General features: G+C 40.7%; 1 protein-coding gene across 2 annotated transcripts in view; it reads left to right on the top strand.

The window, feature by feature from the left end:
- Positions 1-78: 78 nt before the first annotated feature.
- dbpa (D site albumin promoter binding protein a) overlaps positions 79-19,250 on the top strand; it is a 42,852-nt gene continuing 23,680 nt past the window's right edge. The window contains exons 1-4 of one of the 2 annotated variants that reach the window (XM_084738539.1): positions 79-678; positions 783-1,062; positions 9,730-9,998; positions 10,218-10,443. In XM_084738539.1, coding sequence (XP_084594665.1) covers positions 867-1,062; positions 9,730-9,998; positions 10,218-10,443 — 691 coding nt within the window. In that variant the 5' untranslated portion in view covers positions 79-678; positions 783-866. Of the gene's footprint in view, positions 1,063-9,729; positions 9,999-10,217; positions 10,444-19,250 lie in introns of both variants that reach the window. The other variant, XM_084738538.1, reaches the window with a different exon arrangement.

The following is a 19,250-nucleotide window of genomic DNA, read 5'->3' as shown; positions in this document are numbered from 1 at the left end:
GTGTTGGTTCCAGCTGACTGGCAGAGAGAGAGAGAGAGAGAGAGTCAGAAAGAACGACGAAAATAGAGAGAAGTGTGTGTGTGTGTGTGTGTGAGAAAGAGAGAGAGAGAGAGAGAAAGGGAGGGAGAGAGGGAGGAAAATAAGAGCCATCAGTCCCATCTATCTGAATCTCACACTACTGGATATTATTATTTTTTCTCTTCTCTTTATTTCCTTCATCTTTATATTTTCGCTCATTTTTAACCACAAGTTTGGTTTATTTTGTTGTGTTATCCTGGAGACTTCACGCCTTGACTCGACTCTATTCTACTGTTTCTAATCCTCTTTCTACACTCATTGCATGGGACGACACGCATCCGCATTTATTTTTATTTTTTACCCCCTCTGGACTAAAAATTCACCGATCGATCAACCGACCAACGGACCCGCGGAGCGTTTTATCTCCACAAACTCAAAGGGGACTTGGCTGGATTCAATTAGTCTTCCTGTGTGCGGTGTTTATTAGTGCGGAGCTGAGTTTGTCTGAAGAGAAACAGGCTGACAGCAACTCCTGAAGGCTCAGCCGGTCTGAGAGGATGAATTAGACTCGGTCAACATGGTGCCATTTTGGAGATAAGTCTCCCTCTTTTGACTTTACACATTTTTCTTCATGGGACGGGCGGAAAAGCGGGACATCAGGTGGAGATACTGAGCGCACACACACACCTGTCCGCGCACCTTTTGACGGCGCGCCTGTCAATTAGTGCCACTAATTGGATTATTTTGATCTTGAACTCTCACAGTCTGCAGGTTCTCAACCGCCTCCCCCTCGTGCCTCCCCTCCTCACCTCCCCCCACCTCCTCCTCCTCCTCCTCCTTTGGAAGTTATGTCAAGGCCTCTCACTCAGCTCTTACCGCCCGATCTCCCAGCCGGGGCCACCAGCCCCCAGTTTGGGGCCAGCAACCCGGCTGGAAGTGGCCCCCAAGGTGGACACCTGACCTCCATGACCAACCTGAAGTCACTGCTCCAGCTGCCAATCAAGGCCGACCAGCGAGGCCCCAAGGACTGCTGCGAGATGAAAGGTGAGTGTGTGCACGTGTGCAAGATGTGTGTGCATGTGTGTGTGCGCACGTTGGACTGTGTGTGTGTGAGAGAGAGAGAGAGAGAGAGAGGGAGAGAGAGAAAGAGAGAAGGATGTTGTCCTATAGGCAAGAAACTTCTTAAAGGGCCAGTAAGGAAAATACCTCAACCAACAAGTCATTGCAAGAGTATCATTGAGAAATTCGCTTTTAATGCACAATAAGTGTGTTGAAATGTTGCAAATGTTAGGAGCTTGTGTGATCAATATGATGAATTTTATTTTAGAAAAAAAACATCCATATTACCTGTAGCTCCCAGCTGACTCTGAATTTGGCAACTCTGATATTAGGGAGTAAGAAAATTCTGCCATATTTCATAAACATCCAGAAATGTTGCCAACTTCTGGCTCACCTGAGATGGACTGACGCAAAGTGGAAAAGCGTGTTGTGGTCTGACGAGTCCAATTTCAGATTGTTTTGGGAAATCATGGACGTCGTGTCCCCGGGCTAAAGAGGAAAAGGACCATCCAGGTTGTAATTGGTGCAAAATTCAAAAGCCAGAATCTGTGCTGGAGTTGTGTTAGTGCCCATGGCATCATGGGTAATTGCCACATCTCTAAAGGTCCCATTAATGCTTAAAGGTACATACAGGTTTTGGAGCAACCTGAGCTGCCATCCAGACGACGTCTTTTTAATAGACATCCCTGCTCATTTCAGGAAAACAATCTCAAAACTATTGAGGCATCAGACTGTGCAGATACGTAATCAGAAGGACTACTTTCTCCTGCCAAACGCTAACATTAGCCACTGTAGCTATGATGCCGGTGTGTTTTTGTACCAGGATGTCGTCACATGAGCAGCAGGTCTTACTCATTGTTTCACTTCCTAGCCGACAAAAGGATCAGGAGTCTCTAATAAAACACTTCAGGTAAGATAACATTACAAGGAGCGGCGACGTTGATCTTGATGACATATAGTGTGCGAGATTAGACATGTTGTACACTGAGTGGCTTCACACAAAACTAAACCAAACTATGACAAACCTACCACAAATTGCAATGTTTAAGTCTTGTAAAATGGTCTTTTAAATTGATGAACATCATATAATCATATGTGTAATTCATGGCACAGTTCAATCAGATTCAAAAAGTGATTTATCTCTTGCTGTTGAAGACTGAACATATTTTTTTATGTCCCATGGGGCGCACCAGAGGGGGCGTGGTTTCCCCTCTCTCTTATCCAGCTTATACCATGGTCACTTGCCGAAGAAAGAAATACTATCAATTTCTATTTTCCTTTTTATTTTTATTTTTTTTATTTCATTTTTCCTTATTTTTCTTTGTATGTTCCTGTTGCTATGGTTACTCATTTTTCCTGGGAGTACTTAGTAGATGTCCATTATCAGGAATTAATGTCCACCCTGCAGCCAACTGGAAACAGTAACCTTTCACTGGTATTTTTAATAATTATAAACAACCATGAACAATAATAATAAAAATATATATATATATATATATATATATAAAGCTTAGAAAAAAAATCTGCAGTATGTCCTGTAAAAAAAGGAAAATAAAAAAATTGGGCAACATATACACCAGTACCAATATAGACCGATATATCTGTGCTAGGCTAACATTGGACAGATAATATCAGCCTACACACATATCTGTATGGCTCTGATGAAAGGCAGTAAAATACTGTAAAGATACCATAAATTTTAACTATAAAATGCACCTCAGGGACATTTGAAGAATATAGCTGAAACCATTAAATGATTGATCAGTTAGTCGATAACAGTAGATTAATCAGCAACTTTTTCAAGTTAAAAGTAGAGCTAGATAATCTTCATATAGAATAAAATCCCTCAAAAGTGGTTATCAAACACTTGTGACAAAGATATGTAAAGGAGGCAGATTGAAGAAAATGGATGGAATCTACATGAAATTCTGTTTATAAACCTAAAAAAAGAGAAAAATCTGCATTTTGTTCTGCTAAAAAGTTTTAATATAGGTGCATATCAGACATCTATGCATATATACAGCGATATAACTGTGATAGGCCAATATTGGGCTGATAATATTGATCAACAATATATTGGTTGACCAATATATCGATCGATTTATTGGTAGAGCTCTTATAATTAATAAAAATAAAAGTCAAAGTTTACTGTTTCAGTGGCCTGATGTCTTTTTGGACAATTAAGCTAAATATCCTTCATTACACAACGTCAAGTTAACACATTTGAGGGATCATTGGGAAAAAAAAGTGTTTATGTTATATATTTTATATGTTATATTCTATATAAAGAATATCAGCTGATATATCGATATCTGATTTTTTTTTTTTACCATGCAATATCTGAGCTGCGACCTGCACACTGAAAATAGCAAATTAGCACCCGGTTGCTAACAGTTTGAACGTAAACAAGCTAGAAGCTGTTACCTTTTGTTTTGCCGTGATTTAGTCATTTTAATGCTCGTCTCCCCACATGCAAATGTTCCTCCGCCAATATTTTGCAGGGGCGCTGCACTGCATCCTGGGCTTAGCGCCACCCAAGACAACTGCGATGGGTTTAAAGAAATGCAAACCAGGTGGAACACTTTTTCCCCCTGAAAGCAGAATGATCAAGTGTAGACCTTCCTTGAGTGCTGAGCGCTGTGGAGAGAGGTCTAACTCTGCGTGACTAAGCTCTTTACAATATAAAATACAGCTGAAACTATTAATCCATTAATAAATTAGTCAATGACAGTAGCAGTTTAAAGCGAAAAGGCAGAAATTCTTTGGTTCAAGTGTCTCAAATGTGATGATATGCTGCTTTTCTTTACTAAATATGATATTAAACTGAATATATTTGGGTTTTGGACAGTTGGTTGGATAAAACAAACAATTTAAATTTATCAGCCAGTGCTCTGGGATGTTATATATTGGAAATTTATGCCATTTTAATGAAGAAAATTAGTCGTAGATTAATCAATAATCAAAATAATCACCAGTATTAGTGAAATAAGCATTCATTGCAGAGCTCCTACTCATATACGTCTCTGCATAAATATCACAGGAATATTACAGCGACTATTCATCGGTGTGTGTGTGTGTGTGTGTGTGTGTGCATGTGACTGTGTGGGTAGGTGTGATTGTAAAAGACAGAGGCCCTGCTTATCCAACACACACTCACATGCACACCGTGTTTTCACTCCAGCCTTCCTCCTTCTGGCCCGCTGGATTTTTTTTTAATATTAAACGTTTCCTTTTTGCATTTGCTGGTGAAATGAAGTGATCAGGAGGAGGAGGAGGAGGAGGAGGAGGAGGAGGAGGAGGAGGAGGAGGGAAGAAGAGGGTTTAAAAAAAGAAACACAATCTGGAGTGGATGCCATCAAAATCCAGCCAAAGCAGCAGCAGCAGAAGCAGCGGCGGTGGCGGCGGTGGTGGTGGTGGCAGCCGTTTGTGTTGGATTTGACTCTCTGGTCTGTTTAAATAAAGGTTAGTTAGTGAGTGGGATTGAATTGTTTCCCATCTACCAGCTGCCATGACAAATATTAACCAGGCTGCCTCTCCTTCCTCTCTTGCTGTGGGGATGTCATACCTCCGAGTCAGCTGCTGTTACACACACACACTGGTTTTGTTCGGCTTGTGAGGACCCTGCATTGACTTGCATTCATTCACTTGAGGATTACTCTTACTTTATCCACACAAATATGAAGTTTAACCTCTGTTAAAACCCTAAAATAAGTCTTTTTTTCATCTCCGTGAGGCTAAAATGGACTGTCAAGAAGAATCTCACCTCACAAGTATAGATAAAACTGAGCAGTGAGGGAGAAAAACAAAGCAATCACTCAGTCCCAGTGTGTTCTCGTGCTGAGTGGCAGCCCCTGGTGGCCTCCTGGTGTAACTGCTTCTCCTTTCTGTAGAGGTTTTTTTTTTGTTCATTTGCACGAGGAGGAGGAGGAGGAGGTGATGGTGAGCGCGGCTGACAGGCTCGCCGCGGAGTCAGAAAGCAGCTCAGAGGCCTCGGATAGCCTCATTGTCAGCGCCCATAGAGCGCACACTCTCCTAATGATAGGTGATGCGTTCAGGGGTGTGAAAAAGATGCCTTCGTTGTGTGATGTTTTTTTTTTTTTTTTTGGGCTTTCTCGATGCCTCTCTCCTCACCCCCCTTTTCTTCCACAATGCGGAGTGGATGCTTCACTCGTCCTCCTGCTTTTCTTTCCCTGGCTGGCTTTGTTTGACGCCTTCACAAACACCCACTCTATCTAGCACATCTCCCGTCTTTCTCTCTGTCTGTCCTTCTCTCACACGTCTTTGAGTTTTTCCTCTCACTCTCTCCTGTCTTGCTCTCCTCCATGGTCCCTCCGCTGATTTGCATTTTCTCAGGCTTTGTCTCATGTGGTACAGTACACACACACTCATCTCTCCATCTCTTCTCCTACTGTCCGTTTCCCCTCCCGCTCCTCTCTTCATCCTCTCCTCCTGCAGCTCTTAGAGGGATTTCCCTATTTGTTCTCGTCATTTTTGCCTCCTTTTCTTTTCTGTGGAGCCTGCAGGTGTCAGGACATATTTTATTATATTATATTAAGTTTGTGTGCGAGATTTTGTCATTAGTGCATTTGAGTAAATGATTTATGCATGGGAAATATAGTCACTGTATCATCACTGTAGCAGGAGGAATTTCAGTCACAGGTTGTTGTGGCTAGCATCAGCGTCCGTCTGTCAGCTGTATGTTGGTGTTGAAGCACCAAGAACTCTTTCCTTCCTGTTAAAATTGTTCTTCCATTTTCCTTGTCCCCTCAGTCCAGTTTGTTTGTGAGGCTTTTAATTTTTTCAACATTTTAATTTTCAGTAAGCATTGTTGTAGGTCTAAAGTGATTCTCCAAGTGTAAAAAATATGGAGCCTACATACCAAATTAAGTTCTTATATTTTGGAACTAAAAACTAAAATGTGCATCACAGGCTGCATCTGTGGCTTGGCGTCTTTTGCTCTAAATTCTGACGATAGCTAGATTTAAGTCTACGTAAAATGACTGTGGAAAATCTAAAAACTAAAATCTAAAAAACTAAAGTCTCAGAGGAAAACAGAGAATTTAATAGATGTGGCTCCGGACAGATTTTTTCTTCTTTTTTTGGCCAAAAATGTCGCTTTTGATCGTAAAGGTTGCAGACCCCTGGTTTAAAAGCACCTGTGTGGAGGATCAGCGCCACCAGCTGTTTATTTCCATGAACCAACTCCTAATTTTGTGTCACACTAGTAGATGGAAACAAGCATTTGCACTTTCTTTTGCCGGTTTTTCCATAAATATCTCCTTGTTGCTCTGGTCGGTACACCTAACCAGTAACTGGTGCATCCAAGCATAATCTTTCGTTGCTGAAGAAGCTGTTAGCTGTAGCCGCCACCATGACGCCACCGGGACCGTTTGGATTTTCTGAAGTGGGGTTGTATGAGCTACTTATTCGCAGTCAGTGTGTTTCCTACCGTAGATGGCGGTTGACACGCCCTCAGTTTGGAGAGGCAGCAGGAGTACCGGCATAGGAAGCTTAGTAATGTACCATAGACTCCATATGCAAAACCAGTGATTTTTCCCAGCAGAAGACAATTGTTGCCTTGATTAGTAAGTTTGTTTGTGTGGCTCCAGGACATGAAAATAATCTTAGTGATCCCAGTGATTTAAAGGTCTCGCTCCGGACTAAATGTGTCCAACACTTTTGAAGAGATGATATTTCTATCAGATGAAAACTCTGGATTGTTTCCTTTCCTTCATACTGTTGTTTTGTTCCCCTTGTTCTTCTTTCCGTCTTTCAGTACATAGTCCATCGAGTAACGAACAGACATTAATTTAAAAGAAACTGGCCAGCAGCCGAAGAAGATGATGAAGAAGATGATGATGGCAGAGAAACTATGAGGCCTTGACTCTCTGTCCTCCCTCATTCCATCTCTCTCTATCCTCTCTGCTGTTTCCACGTTGTAATCTCTCTTGTCTTTATGTTCTTTAATCCCTTTAAATTTAAATTTCCGGCCTTGCTGATGCTCTCCCTCAGTCTCTCGAGCTCCTCTCCTCTTTCTCATTACTGTCTCTTGCTCTGTCATCCCAGCCCAGTTAAATATGCTCTTTTATTACTATTTTATTGGGTTTTATTATTCAGTGTGCCATTTATTCAATATGCACTTTTGGAATAACTCTGTAGAATAATATTATCAAAGGATCAGGGCACTAAACAATCACTCTTGTTCTTTTCCATGCGGTAAGATTACATTTATTTCCTGGTTTACTTGCAGGATTTTCATTTATTTTTCCTGGTGAAGGTTTATTGATGCCTGATGTCTGTATCTATCTTTCCATCAGACCCCCTCCCTCTCGGGGAGGTCAGAGTGCAGGGTCAGCCAAGTCAACTTTATTTATAGATGCCTTTTAATGATTGTAACTAAGTGCTTTACAGAAAGCAAAGGACACAAGCGCTTCGCAGAAGCACAAACCTCAGCGGGTGTTTATCAGACAACAGCGCAGCCTCTGGAGCTGTCTGCTGAATTTTGTCAGTTTTTTTTAAATGATTTTCTGACATGCTGTACAATATTCACAATTGTAATGCAATTTTTAGTTTCAGCAGCAGGGTTTGGTGGTAATGGCTTATTTCTCTAGCCTGGTTGGGCAAATGCATCAGAAATTTACTTGCTTAAAGTCAGTTTTTACTTGCCGCTGTGCAAATTGTTTGATTTATTATCAGTTATCAAAAAACAACAACGAATAAAATTAAGTGACATGTTTAGTCTATGGTTGAAATGTCTACAAAATGTCAGAAAGTAGTGAAATATGTCCATCCAATTTTCTGAAAGTCATAGGCGATGTCTTTAAAAGTCCTGTTTTGTCAGTCTAAAATCAAAGTTATTCAGTTTAATATGATAATAAATGAAGAAAAGTGGGAAATCTTCACATCTGAGAGGCTGAAAACAGCAGTCTCTGCCATTTTGCATCTGTGTAGAGTAATATTCATTTGTCATTTGTTAATTTTGGAGAATTTTTCTATTATTCTCTTTCTCTAAAATGCAGAAGTATTTTTGACAACTGAAATATGATTTGACCAGTTAACCATATAACCATGTAACACTACGCTTGTTGCTTTTTGTCAGATGGTTGGTAGCTCACAGAGTAACAGGGGTGTGTTTAAAGTTCAGTTGACAAAAAAAAATTGTGAAGTCTTTTTTTTTTTTAACCTCCTGAGGGAGTTGGGTGGAGCCCAGTGTCACACTGTATATTTGGTGCCGCGCCATTTTTCTGACAGCTTATTATTCCAAACCCGATAGTCATTTGTCTGACAGCCTGTTTTCCCGAAAACAAACGGCCATCGCTCTGAAGGTCCAGTGCTCTAAAAACACACACTGACTGCTGGCTCTGTCCTTGGTGCTGAATCTTTGGGGTTTTGCGCTTAATAGTTGATCTTGTTGGCCTTACACCAAACGGCATTTCAAGCGATTTTACTGTCACAAATTTCCAATGTTGGAATTCCTACCTTGGTTGTTGTGAACCCCTTCATCCTATCGCCCTGTATTTTTGGAACAATGGGTGTTTTGTTTGGGCAAAAGGGTCTGTAACATTTTTAGGACTTTCAAAATATTGGTCTTTGTATATATTTGCTAAGCCACGTCTACTCAGGATTTTGATTTGAATCTCTCTCATAACGAAACCACAGATTCTTTTTCCCTCAGAAAAACGTCACATATGTAAAACTATGTAATCTTTGCTGGATTGTGGTCACACGTGGCTTTACAGGTTAATAAATACTAAAACACAGCAGTGTAACAGTCACGTTAGTCAGCAAACTGACTCAGATATGACGGTGACAAAACAGTGTCTAAAAATGGCTAACATTAGCCGACGTAAGCTAGCCTACTGGTCACACCAGATCGAGTTAGGCGGTGGCAGGAAAATCTGCTGAGTGCACTGGAATCAGCAAGGGTGTGTTTTATTTCTTATGAATTTAAGTATGTGAAAGGTCACATAGTTTCCCTTTAATGCACTCTGGCAGCATCAAATGTGCTGATCCATGGAGAAATCAATGCTTTTCTGGTGTCTCACGATTAAGTCTATGTTAGCGAAATAGAACGCCTTTTTGTGGGCTTTTGATGAGCGCGCGCGCGCGCGTGTGTGTGTGTGTGTGTGTGTGTCAACCTCAGGGGATCAAACCTGAGACCATCTGGCTAACAGATATCTTTAAACACTTCATCTACGTGTGTACGCACTGGAATGTTTCCCAGTAATCAATTTGTCTGAAAACTTTGATGTGTCCACGAGCGTTCTGAATTATTGATAATGTCATAAACATTTTTCCAACATGGACACAAACATGTATTGTGATAAAAGACAAAAGGCGCTGGCTTGGAAAGAGTTTTATGGGTTTCATTCAAACATCAATACATCATCACCACATTAGTTTGAGGACATTTTAATTACAGTAAACAAATGAGACCATCGCATATTAGATTATCGGCCTCTCTCTTCGCAGTTAGAGTCAGTCTGCTGGATTTTTAGAGTGGATATCAGTCGTAATTGGCTCTTATCTTTCCTTTTGCCCTTAAACACAAACAGGGAAAGGGAGGAGTAAAAATTACCCTCTGTGCTCAGACAGAGTGTTAGCATCAAAATGAAATAATCTAACTGACTTGTCATCCTTCCTTCCCCCCAGACAAAGACAAGCCCCTGGACTCCGACGAAGACTCTTTGGGGGTCAATGCCGGAGGGCCCGCCGGGCTGGGAGGAGCCCCCGGGTCCGGCGCGTTGCGGCCCAGCTCCCAGTCAGCCTTCCTGGGCCCGCTGCTGTGGGAGAGGACCCTGCCGTGCGACGGAGGCCTGTTCCAGCTGCAGTACATGGACCTGGAGGAGTTCCTGACCGAGAACGGGATGGGGATGCACAGCAACGGGCCCAGTTCCACCAGCGCCCAGATCCCCTCCCAGGTTAGACTGACAGAGAACAAAAGCACACGTATGAGCCTCTGCTGTTGTTACCGAGGATCCATTTTAATTTGAAAAAGTTATAGGACGACTAAAGACCGATAACAACCTGCCCATCATTTTAGCATGTCAGTGAGAGACACCACCTGAATTTAATTTAGGTGAAACGGACAAATACACAGGCATTAATGAATTTAAATGTTTCCTCTCTCTCCTTCCCAGAGCTCCCAGTCGGCTGTGCCCAACCAGAGCTCCCAGTGCCCTCCGACCTCCCCTCCTCCCTGCTCCTCCTCGTCCTCCTCCATGTCCTCCTCGTCCTCCTCTTCCTCGCTGCTGGGACTCGAGACCGTCCAGCCTCAACCACCGCCGCCGCCGCCGCCTCAGCAGCAGCAGCAGCAGCAGCAGCAGCAGCAGCAGGGCATGCTGGGAGGAGCTGAGTGTCTACATGGTGAGTGAATGTGAACATCAACAGTGCGCTGGGAGGAAATATGAACAGGTGATTTTATTCCAATCTGAGCCATTTAGATGGACATTTGATTAAATTTTGGACACATTATCCATGAATAATTTACTTAATTGGTCACTTGGAAATATTTTGATCCCTTTAATATTTTAAAATTCTAAAAATACATTAAACTAAAACAACTTTTTAGTCAGAAATGAGAATGCTCTTCTTATTACGGCTCCTGAGATGATTAAAATTGACATCTTCACGCGAGAAGGCAACATTTCTGCACCAGCTAATGCAGTCAGACGTATATGAAGCTGTACACGCAGAGGCCTTAATGCGATCTGGCACTAATGAGGACACAGACTCATGATACATTACATTAAGTACCCCGATTCATCCACTGGACTCGCTCAACAATAACCAGAGTAGGGACTTCTCTAATTATATCTCTGATAAATGGCTGACACCCCGTTCTCCGGCCCTCCTCGGCTCCCTCCAACCGCCTGTTTTCATCCGTTATATATTCATAATTTATTGTTTCCTCTCTCTGCTGCTTTTGATGTGAACCAGAACTGCCAGAACATCAGAGGAGCTTTTCTGTCCGTCTTTCTTTTATTTCGTCTTTCTCTTGGAGATTTCATAAGTCTGACAACTTCCAATTCTAATTGAGACCACAAAGCCCATTCTTTATAACGCTGACGGCCATGTTTTTTCATCCTGCGAGCCATCAAATGAATCATCGCAGCTAATTTCATGATGATTTATTGATGACAGATTGCTAAATGTCTTTGTAAATGTTCGGTGGTTGTGCAGACACTCAAAGGAGAGATGAGACAATGAGTGATGGAGTGTGTGAAGCGCTGTCGATGTTTGGAGACAGAGAGGGAGACAAAACTTTTTGTAGCGCTTGTTATTGTGTCGTGAATTTAATCTGGCCATTGAAGTGTGATTGGATTGAATCCAGCGAAAGATGAAACGGCTGCGTTCAGATTGTTTGATCAGATTTTACAAATTTAAGAGAAGCAGAGCTGTGATGCCACTTTAAAGGGATAGTTTGGATTGTTTGAAGTGGGGTTATATGAGGTATTTATCCATAGTCAGTACTACACTAACAGTATTACCCGCTCGGACTGGGACGATACACTTAACTCTTGATTATTGAGTACTGCAATTCGATATTAAGATTTTTGTTTGCTTTTAGGCCATGTGAAAAAGTCAGATCATACACTTCTAGAGACTGTTCATCATGATTCATATTTCTGAAAACACTTTACATCACATGACAGTCGGTTTTTGAGATTTATTTCAGCAGCATTACTGCAATACTGCTGAGCCCCCTGAAAACTGCACACAGGAAAAAGATCCTCCTTACATGAAACTGAACTTTGAAACTGTGAATTTAGAGTTTGAGTTTTGACCCTTTGCGTCAGCGTGGAGTGTTGAGGCTGCAGAGTGACAGACAGAGTTAGCACCGATTAGTGCATTTCCACAGATCAGAGGAAAATTGGAAATATGCATCTTATGTTGTGTGTTAAGATGTTAAAATAATATTAATGTGATTGTGATACTGAATTCTGTTAATGCTTTATTAGGAAATCCCATTATATGTTAGCATTGAGCTAATGGAATAAGCGCCAGTTATTTAAAAAAATTGATTCAGCAATCCAAAATATTATTCAAGATACGTAAGAGAATCACTTTTTTCTCTCACTCCTATTGCCTAAAGAACTCAGCAGCAAGATGTATTTTAGACACCTAAAAAAAGATGGAAACCCACCTTTAATATAAACCAAACATCGCTCTGGTCTACAGCTGCTGAGATCTGCTACATTTGTTTGTGTAATTGTGTGGCTTTGACAAATCAGAGCTAATCCTTTAAAATACCAAATTTCCAGATTAACAAAAGCAAACTAACGGATCAAGGCAGCGGTAGACCAGCAGCTCCTGTGATCTGCGAGATAAAATTACTGATTTTTCCAATGGAGTCTGGTTGGTTTGGAGAAAACAATATTAGACCACTGCTTCTCCAAACTGGAGGCGTGCCGGCAGACACTGAAGTACAGCCTCACTTCAAATAAACGGAAACTATCCCTTTAACAGGTGCTGAGATTTTAAGTTCTCAAAACAAGCAAGTGGTCCTTCCTTTGTGTTTTTATGTGTGTCCAATGATTTGTGCACTGAAACAATCATCACTTAATGCACATGATGACTTTATAAAGGTGGACACGAGTTCACCTGCTGCTGCTCCTCTCGCTTTGTTGTTTGACTTTTTGTTTAGGAAATGTCGTCTGACTGGCTGGACAGTTCTTGTCATGCAGCGATAAGTCAGCTGTGTGCTTTTTCTATGCATCGCACTCATACCCACAACTCATGGTTTTCACAAAATTTGCATACCTCTAATACAGCGTGTAGAATGAAGCAGCGACGCACAGACAGAATAAAGCAAAAAGAGAGAGTCGGAGAGGGAGAAAGAGAGATAAAGTGCCCAGCAGGATCCTATTCTGAGAAAGAACATTTTGTTTGTCTTTTTTATTCTGAGTCATAAACAATGAGAGTTTCACTGTGAAAAAGAGCTGCAGCTTGAAGACAAAATAAAATCTGTAAAAACTGTTGGAAAATCAGACAGAGAGAGGAAGGAAAGCAGGAGAGAGCTGCTACAGAGGAGTGAATACCACTGGATACTGCTGCAAGGCTCTGAGCATGTGTGTGTGTGTGTGTGTGTGTTCATATCTGCCTGAGTGCCTCTGCAAGTGTCTATGAATATACGCCATCAGTGTGTGTCTGTGTGCACATGCCTTCACGTGCACATGCTTTTGTGTGTCTGTGCAGTACGGTGAACTTCGAACATGCATATGAGAGTGTCCTCTTTATTTCAGCATTTGCATGCAACTGTTTGGGCTTTAATGTGAACACGCTCTTGTGTGTGTGTGTGTTTTTGAAAGAGAGAGAGAGAATGTGTGTGTGCGTGTGTGTGCGCTCTTTATTCTGAATTATAAACACGTGACTGAGCTGAGCATGATGCATCCAGCCAGAAATCCCTCAGGTCGTTGTGGAGCTGAAGTGTTACTACAGAGCTGCAGAGAGGCAGAGAGAGAATCAACCAGAGGAATAGATGGAAAATAGACTGGTTATAATAATCTGATCCACATGAACGTTTGGTTTGGTTTTAATTCATTCAGGGTAAAAATGGAGAACAGCTCAGAGGGAGGCGAGCACAAAAATTTGAACGCAGCTGTGATTTTATAAGTCGCTTTGATAACATTTGTTACCTGTTTGTTCCCTAAAATGCGGCAAATCATAAATATTTACATCTGTGATTTGAAAATGGACAAAAGTGGAGACTAGAGGGATGAACGCTGCATAGATAAAACCATTACTAAACCAGCTGTGCTCTGTTGGACCTGGACGGAAATATTCCCAAAAATAACATTGGTTTCCCTTTTCTTTCTGTCTTTTCTTACCTCACAAAACAGGCTAAACCTGGAGAGTTCAGTTTTCGCACCAGAACTTTAGCTTCAGCTGAACCAGGCAGCGATTCACTGTCTCCAAACACTACAAATGAAGTTTATATTTTCAGTTACACATGATTTTACATGACGAATACTTGGATTTTATACTGTAATAGATCTGGGATGTTTTAAGCTAATTCCCAACAAGATTTTATGTCCCCACAAATCCAAAACTTATGTTCTCAACTGCAAGAAATCCTGAATCACCACAGTAAATTAAGTCCTCTTGCGGCCACTACTAATGATACACATACCTAAAAATAGACAGGAAATGCTACTAAGCCTTTGATCACGTCTCTCAAACATGCGGTGTAGAATGTGTGTAAAATAGTTTGTGGTGCAAAATGATATTTCAAGAATGATTTTCACCCAGATTTTATGATCACTCTATTTTTTTTAAGTCAAGTTGACATGAAAAAATGTTTGTTTTTTTTTAACCCTTTTAGATCACATCTCTGGTGATATTATGCATCTATTTACAAATGCATTAAAGAAAAAGAAAAAGATGCACATCCATAAGCCCAGCTGGATGAGTACTGGATCATAAAAATACCTGAGCAGAGAAGGAACGATCTGCTCCCATTTCAGGTATTTATTTGTGTGACTGTGTGACGTTTCGAAAGCAGTTCGAAACTTCTGAGGAAGAGCTTGGAGCTCAAAATGTACCGCAGATAAAAACCTTAAACAAGCATGCAGATCTTTCCCTCTCTGTTTACGTAGAACCGACCAGTTTTAGCTAATAATTTCATGAGATCCATGTCTTAATCAATCTTTAACTTATAGTGGCACAGAGCTAAGATTCTTTAGTTAGCCAGCTAGCAACAGCATGATACGATGGGTTATATTATGCCAAATTTTCAAAGTTCAGATCAAGTTCCTTCCAACGTTCTGTCAAATGTTCTGCCTGTCTATCCTGTTTCAATCAAAAATATAATATGTCATGATCCAAAAGCTATGCTGGACTTTAATCAAAACAAAACATACATTCTTATTTTATTTCATTATTTAAAATCATGGTTTTAGCCACAAAATGAAACATTATTCTCTACCTGAATAGTCTATTTCTTCTGTCAGTAAAATAGTTTAAAGTAATTTTCTGCATAATTTAGAAGAAATGTAACCTTCCCAGAGCAGGAGAACAAGTTTTCCCAGTTTAAAAATCAGAAACTGAAGACTTCATGTTGAAATATTACAGTTGGTAAAGGAGAAAATTTGTCAGGTTGAAGCCTGATCTAATGAATTTTTGCCCAGTGCTCTCTAATGATGCTCTTTAACCAAGTAAACGCCCACTGAGGTACAACCAGTGAGGTGAAGCTGAAAGAAGAGGAGGAAAGCTGTTAAGTAGAATTCAAAACTTAAAATAACCAGCATGGTACTTATAAGAGGTGTGGAGTCAAGACAGTCTTGAATTGCAAATTTGGTGACTTTAGACCTGGAATTGACAAAGTGTGTCTTTGCTTGGACTCGAGCCTTTTGACCCGACAATACTTGATACTTTTCCACAGGCCAAGATATTCAAAAGTCTGTTTAAAAAGTTTGAATCCACTAACCAATTTATTTCCCCTCATTTCTTGTTAAAGCTCTTCAGTCTCAGCAAGTCAACACTTAAATCCTCACTTTGTTCGATCATCCAGTCAAGTTACAGGAAAGAACCATGAGGAACTAATGTTACGTTACTGAGAAAATGAAATAGAGATAGAAGAGAGTTTTTGTGAGCATACAAAAACTAAACTGTGGTCTAAAACTAATTGCAGGTCGAAAATTACGGATAAGGCTTGATATTTGAAGTTGCACAAAGAACATTAAGTCGAGGTTCTGTTCTTAAAATGACATTAGATCTGGTGAAGAGCGCGCTATGACTGTTTTAGAACTTGAAACTCGAAGTTAAAGGAGAAATCTGTGATATATTTACTGCAATTTATTAGAATAAGATGACCATGATTTGTCATCAGAGATTAAGGAAGCAGCCGCAGAGTCCTCTGAAATTTCTATTCCAGGCCAGAAAAACTGTCTTTGTTTGCCCGTTTCATGTTAATTAGAGTTCAAATTAATGCTGAATATTTGCTGAATGAGTTAGTGTTTGTTTATGAGTGGTAAGAAATCATTAATAATCTTGTAGAAGGCGTAGATGTTTATAACGGGTAAACTGAGCAATATGTTAATGGAGTCTGGCAGGCAGTGAGACAGGCAGCCATTAAACTCAAACTCCTGTTTTCAGGATAACGGGCTCAACTTTACATTTACGGACAAGTTACAGTTATAAACAGCTGATCAAGTTACAGTGGAGGACTTCTTGTCATATGTTGCACCCCTGCAGTGTTCCTGCAGCCTGCCTGAGCTTCCTCGAATCTGGAGAGGTGGGAGCAGAGCGAAACAACTCACTTCAACCGTAGGTCGTATATTAAATTGGATTTAAACTTGTTTAATACAGCGTTTATGGCTCCAACTCAGTATTTGGACTGCAGGACTCATTTTTGGACGTGCCTTTGCTACATACTGCTCGGGACTCGACTGTCTTGACTTGCAAAACGATGACATGCTCCCTCATCTGCTACTTACAATGTCTTATATAATTAATCTGATTTCTCCTTAATGGAGCAGTTCCATTCCCCACTAAAGAACAGTCCTTGTTTTCTTAGGAAAGGACACACGAATCATCTTGACTTGCAGTTCAAATCAGCTGTTATCAGGCTACAGCTTCAACACTTCCAGGTCAATTCACTCAGTCAAAATCCTTCCTAATCAAAAACAGCCTTCTAAACCTCAGATTCCCATGAGTCTGTGCATGCTGGAGGACGCATGAACTCAATGACCTGCGATGTGTTTTGGAAGGAAGGAAGCATCTGCTGCACAATTTTTTTGCAGCTAGTTTAAAGGCGGTCCTTAATAGTAATCACATATTAACCACTGACAGATTACTGCGCCTAAAATAAACATGATGAGACGTTTAAGAATTTGATGAATAGACAGGAAGTTCAGCGTCAGCTCGTTACGACAGACAGTTTGATGTGTGATAAAAATGAAACAAGTCACGTGGAAAGAAAACCTGAATCAAAATAACCACGCAGTCATAACCTGTTGCTCCTTTGCCCCGAGGCCGATCTCTTCACCAAACTTCATGGGAATGTGTGCAGTTTTAAAATCCTGCTGACAGACACGCTGCTGACACGTGAAGCGAAAGCAGAAGTGGTGAAGCTTCAGTGGGAACTGCAGATGAAAACAAACAAGCCAATAGTGGAATATGGCTCCATACTAATACACATTTATAGAAACCTAAACAGGCAAACACACCGGAGTTTACATACAGCAGCTAAATTAGGAACTGGGTTTTTCACTGATATTTACATATGATTTGGTTTAGCTTATTTATGCACGTGGCTAGGCTACACTGGGCCTAACTTCCTAAACATTTTCAGACTGATCCAGAGTTGGAGCTTCAGTGGGAGTGTGCAGATTTTCAGCAGTCACATGAGTTGCATGAGTCCAGTTGTCTGTGATCAACCAAGATAATTACATTTAAATTGATTTCAGTGACCAGAAATTAAGCAGAATAAGTCAGCACTCTACATATGAAACTGTCAGGCAAATGTTTTTATTGCAACAATCCCTACTTGGATAATTCAGCCAAATCAAAGTAAGATTATACTCTAATTATGTTGATATTTAGTCATTTCAGTCTGCTGCTTCAGACCTTTTACTGTCTTTTGTGACACATTCAAGTTCTCCAGGCACTTTAAACGCTTTCTGCTCTCTGAATTCACTCTCAGGTCTCAAACGTTCATGTGAAATTTGTGAATGCTGCTTCTGTAGCAGCATTCAGACAGATGCTGAGAGCAGGGTTTGTGTACTGAAGGGAAAAGTCTGATATTGTTATGTAATTTGGAGGTTTTGCTGTCAAGGTTTTACAACAGATATATGAATGGCATGGCACATGGCATATACAGTCTAAGTCAAATACTATCTACATCTTAGATCTTACAAATCATAAATTCAAAGCAATGTGTCAGCTAGGGGTGAGTGATATGGCCTAAATATTCTTTCATGGTATATGGAATTTTACATGATGCTAACCGTGTATGTCACGATACAGTTAGGATGTATTCAGACACATTCAGGCGCTGCAGCATTTAGCCGCTGGGTTGTGCACTGGTGTGGAAGCACACGCTGGGGAGGTTTATACATACTGAGAACATATATGCAGAAAATAATGATTTATTTCTCTGATTAACCATCTTTCTCGCTACTAGCGGTCTCTCACCTTATTCAGTCTCTACCTCAGTCGACCACGGCTGTGGTCTCTCTCTTTCTCTCAAACAAATGGACACAAACCAAAGGAAGACTCTTGGTGTCACTACTTTTGCAGCACGAACTGAAACATGAAATAAACCAAACGAGGACACAACTGGGAGATTATCATCGCTTGGTCTTTGAAGTCCACCTTGATAGTGCCCGATATTTCAGGCCGACTGTGGAACAGTCTGTTCGCCAGGTTACGTGACTTGCCACCGCAGTATGACATCAGGTTGTGTTTCTCCAAAAATTATTTAGAAATGTTATAATTTTAAAATAAAGAATGATGTACTACCATGCACAGCGTGCACACATTACAACACTTCATTAGTCTCACAGTGTTTATTTGTGAAGTTTGAAGTCTGACAAGCCGACTAACAAAATACATTTAAATGCATATAATTACCACTATTGATTTTAACATGCACAACCATTACCAGAAATACAAAACATTATACTAGGCTAAACAATTTCACCATAGTTGGTAGATAGGTAATCTAAAAGTAATGGAAAGTAATGAAGTTACATTACTTTAATATTAAATGTACAAACATATTTGATCTTTTGCAGGTTTAAACAAAATAAATCAAAAACACATGTGTACAAAAGCTGAGGAGTCAAAGTACGACAGCCAATATCACTGCAGTCACTTTCTCCTGCAGACAAACAATCTAAGTGCAGATTAGGCCGCCCTTGGCCGTACATGACTCCTCCAGCTGAGGTGTATTCTCCTTTAACCACAGAGCTGCTTCACCTCAAACAGAAACCAAAATACCAGAGTCTAGACTGGAAGAATCCCAGATAAACCCACTGGGAATTATCAACCAGTGCGATGAGATATACAGTAAGAGTTTAATTCCAGTAAAAAAGATGAATTTAATCAGATCTGGCTGTGAGTGAAATGGTTTGCTGTCTCTTTAAAAGAGGAGAGAGCAGGATAATGCCACGCTGAGGCAGAGAGTGATTTAACATGCAGGGCTGTGATTAATCCTGGAGAGTGAAGGG

This window comes from Lutjanus erythropterus, chromosome 16 (genome assembly GCF_056507025.1).
Source record: "Lutjanus erythropterus isolate fLutEry1 chromosome 16, fLutEry1.hap2, whole genome shotgun sequence".
NCBI lineage: Eukaryota > Metazoa > Chordata > Actinopteri > Lutjaniformes > Lutjanidae > Lutjanus > Lutjanus erythropterus.
This window is presented reverse-complemented; position numbering and strand designations above follow the sequence as displayed.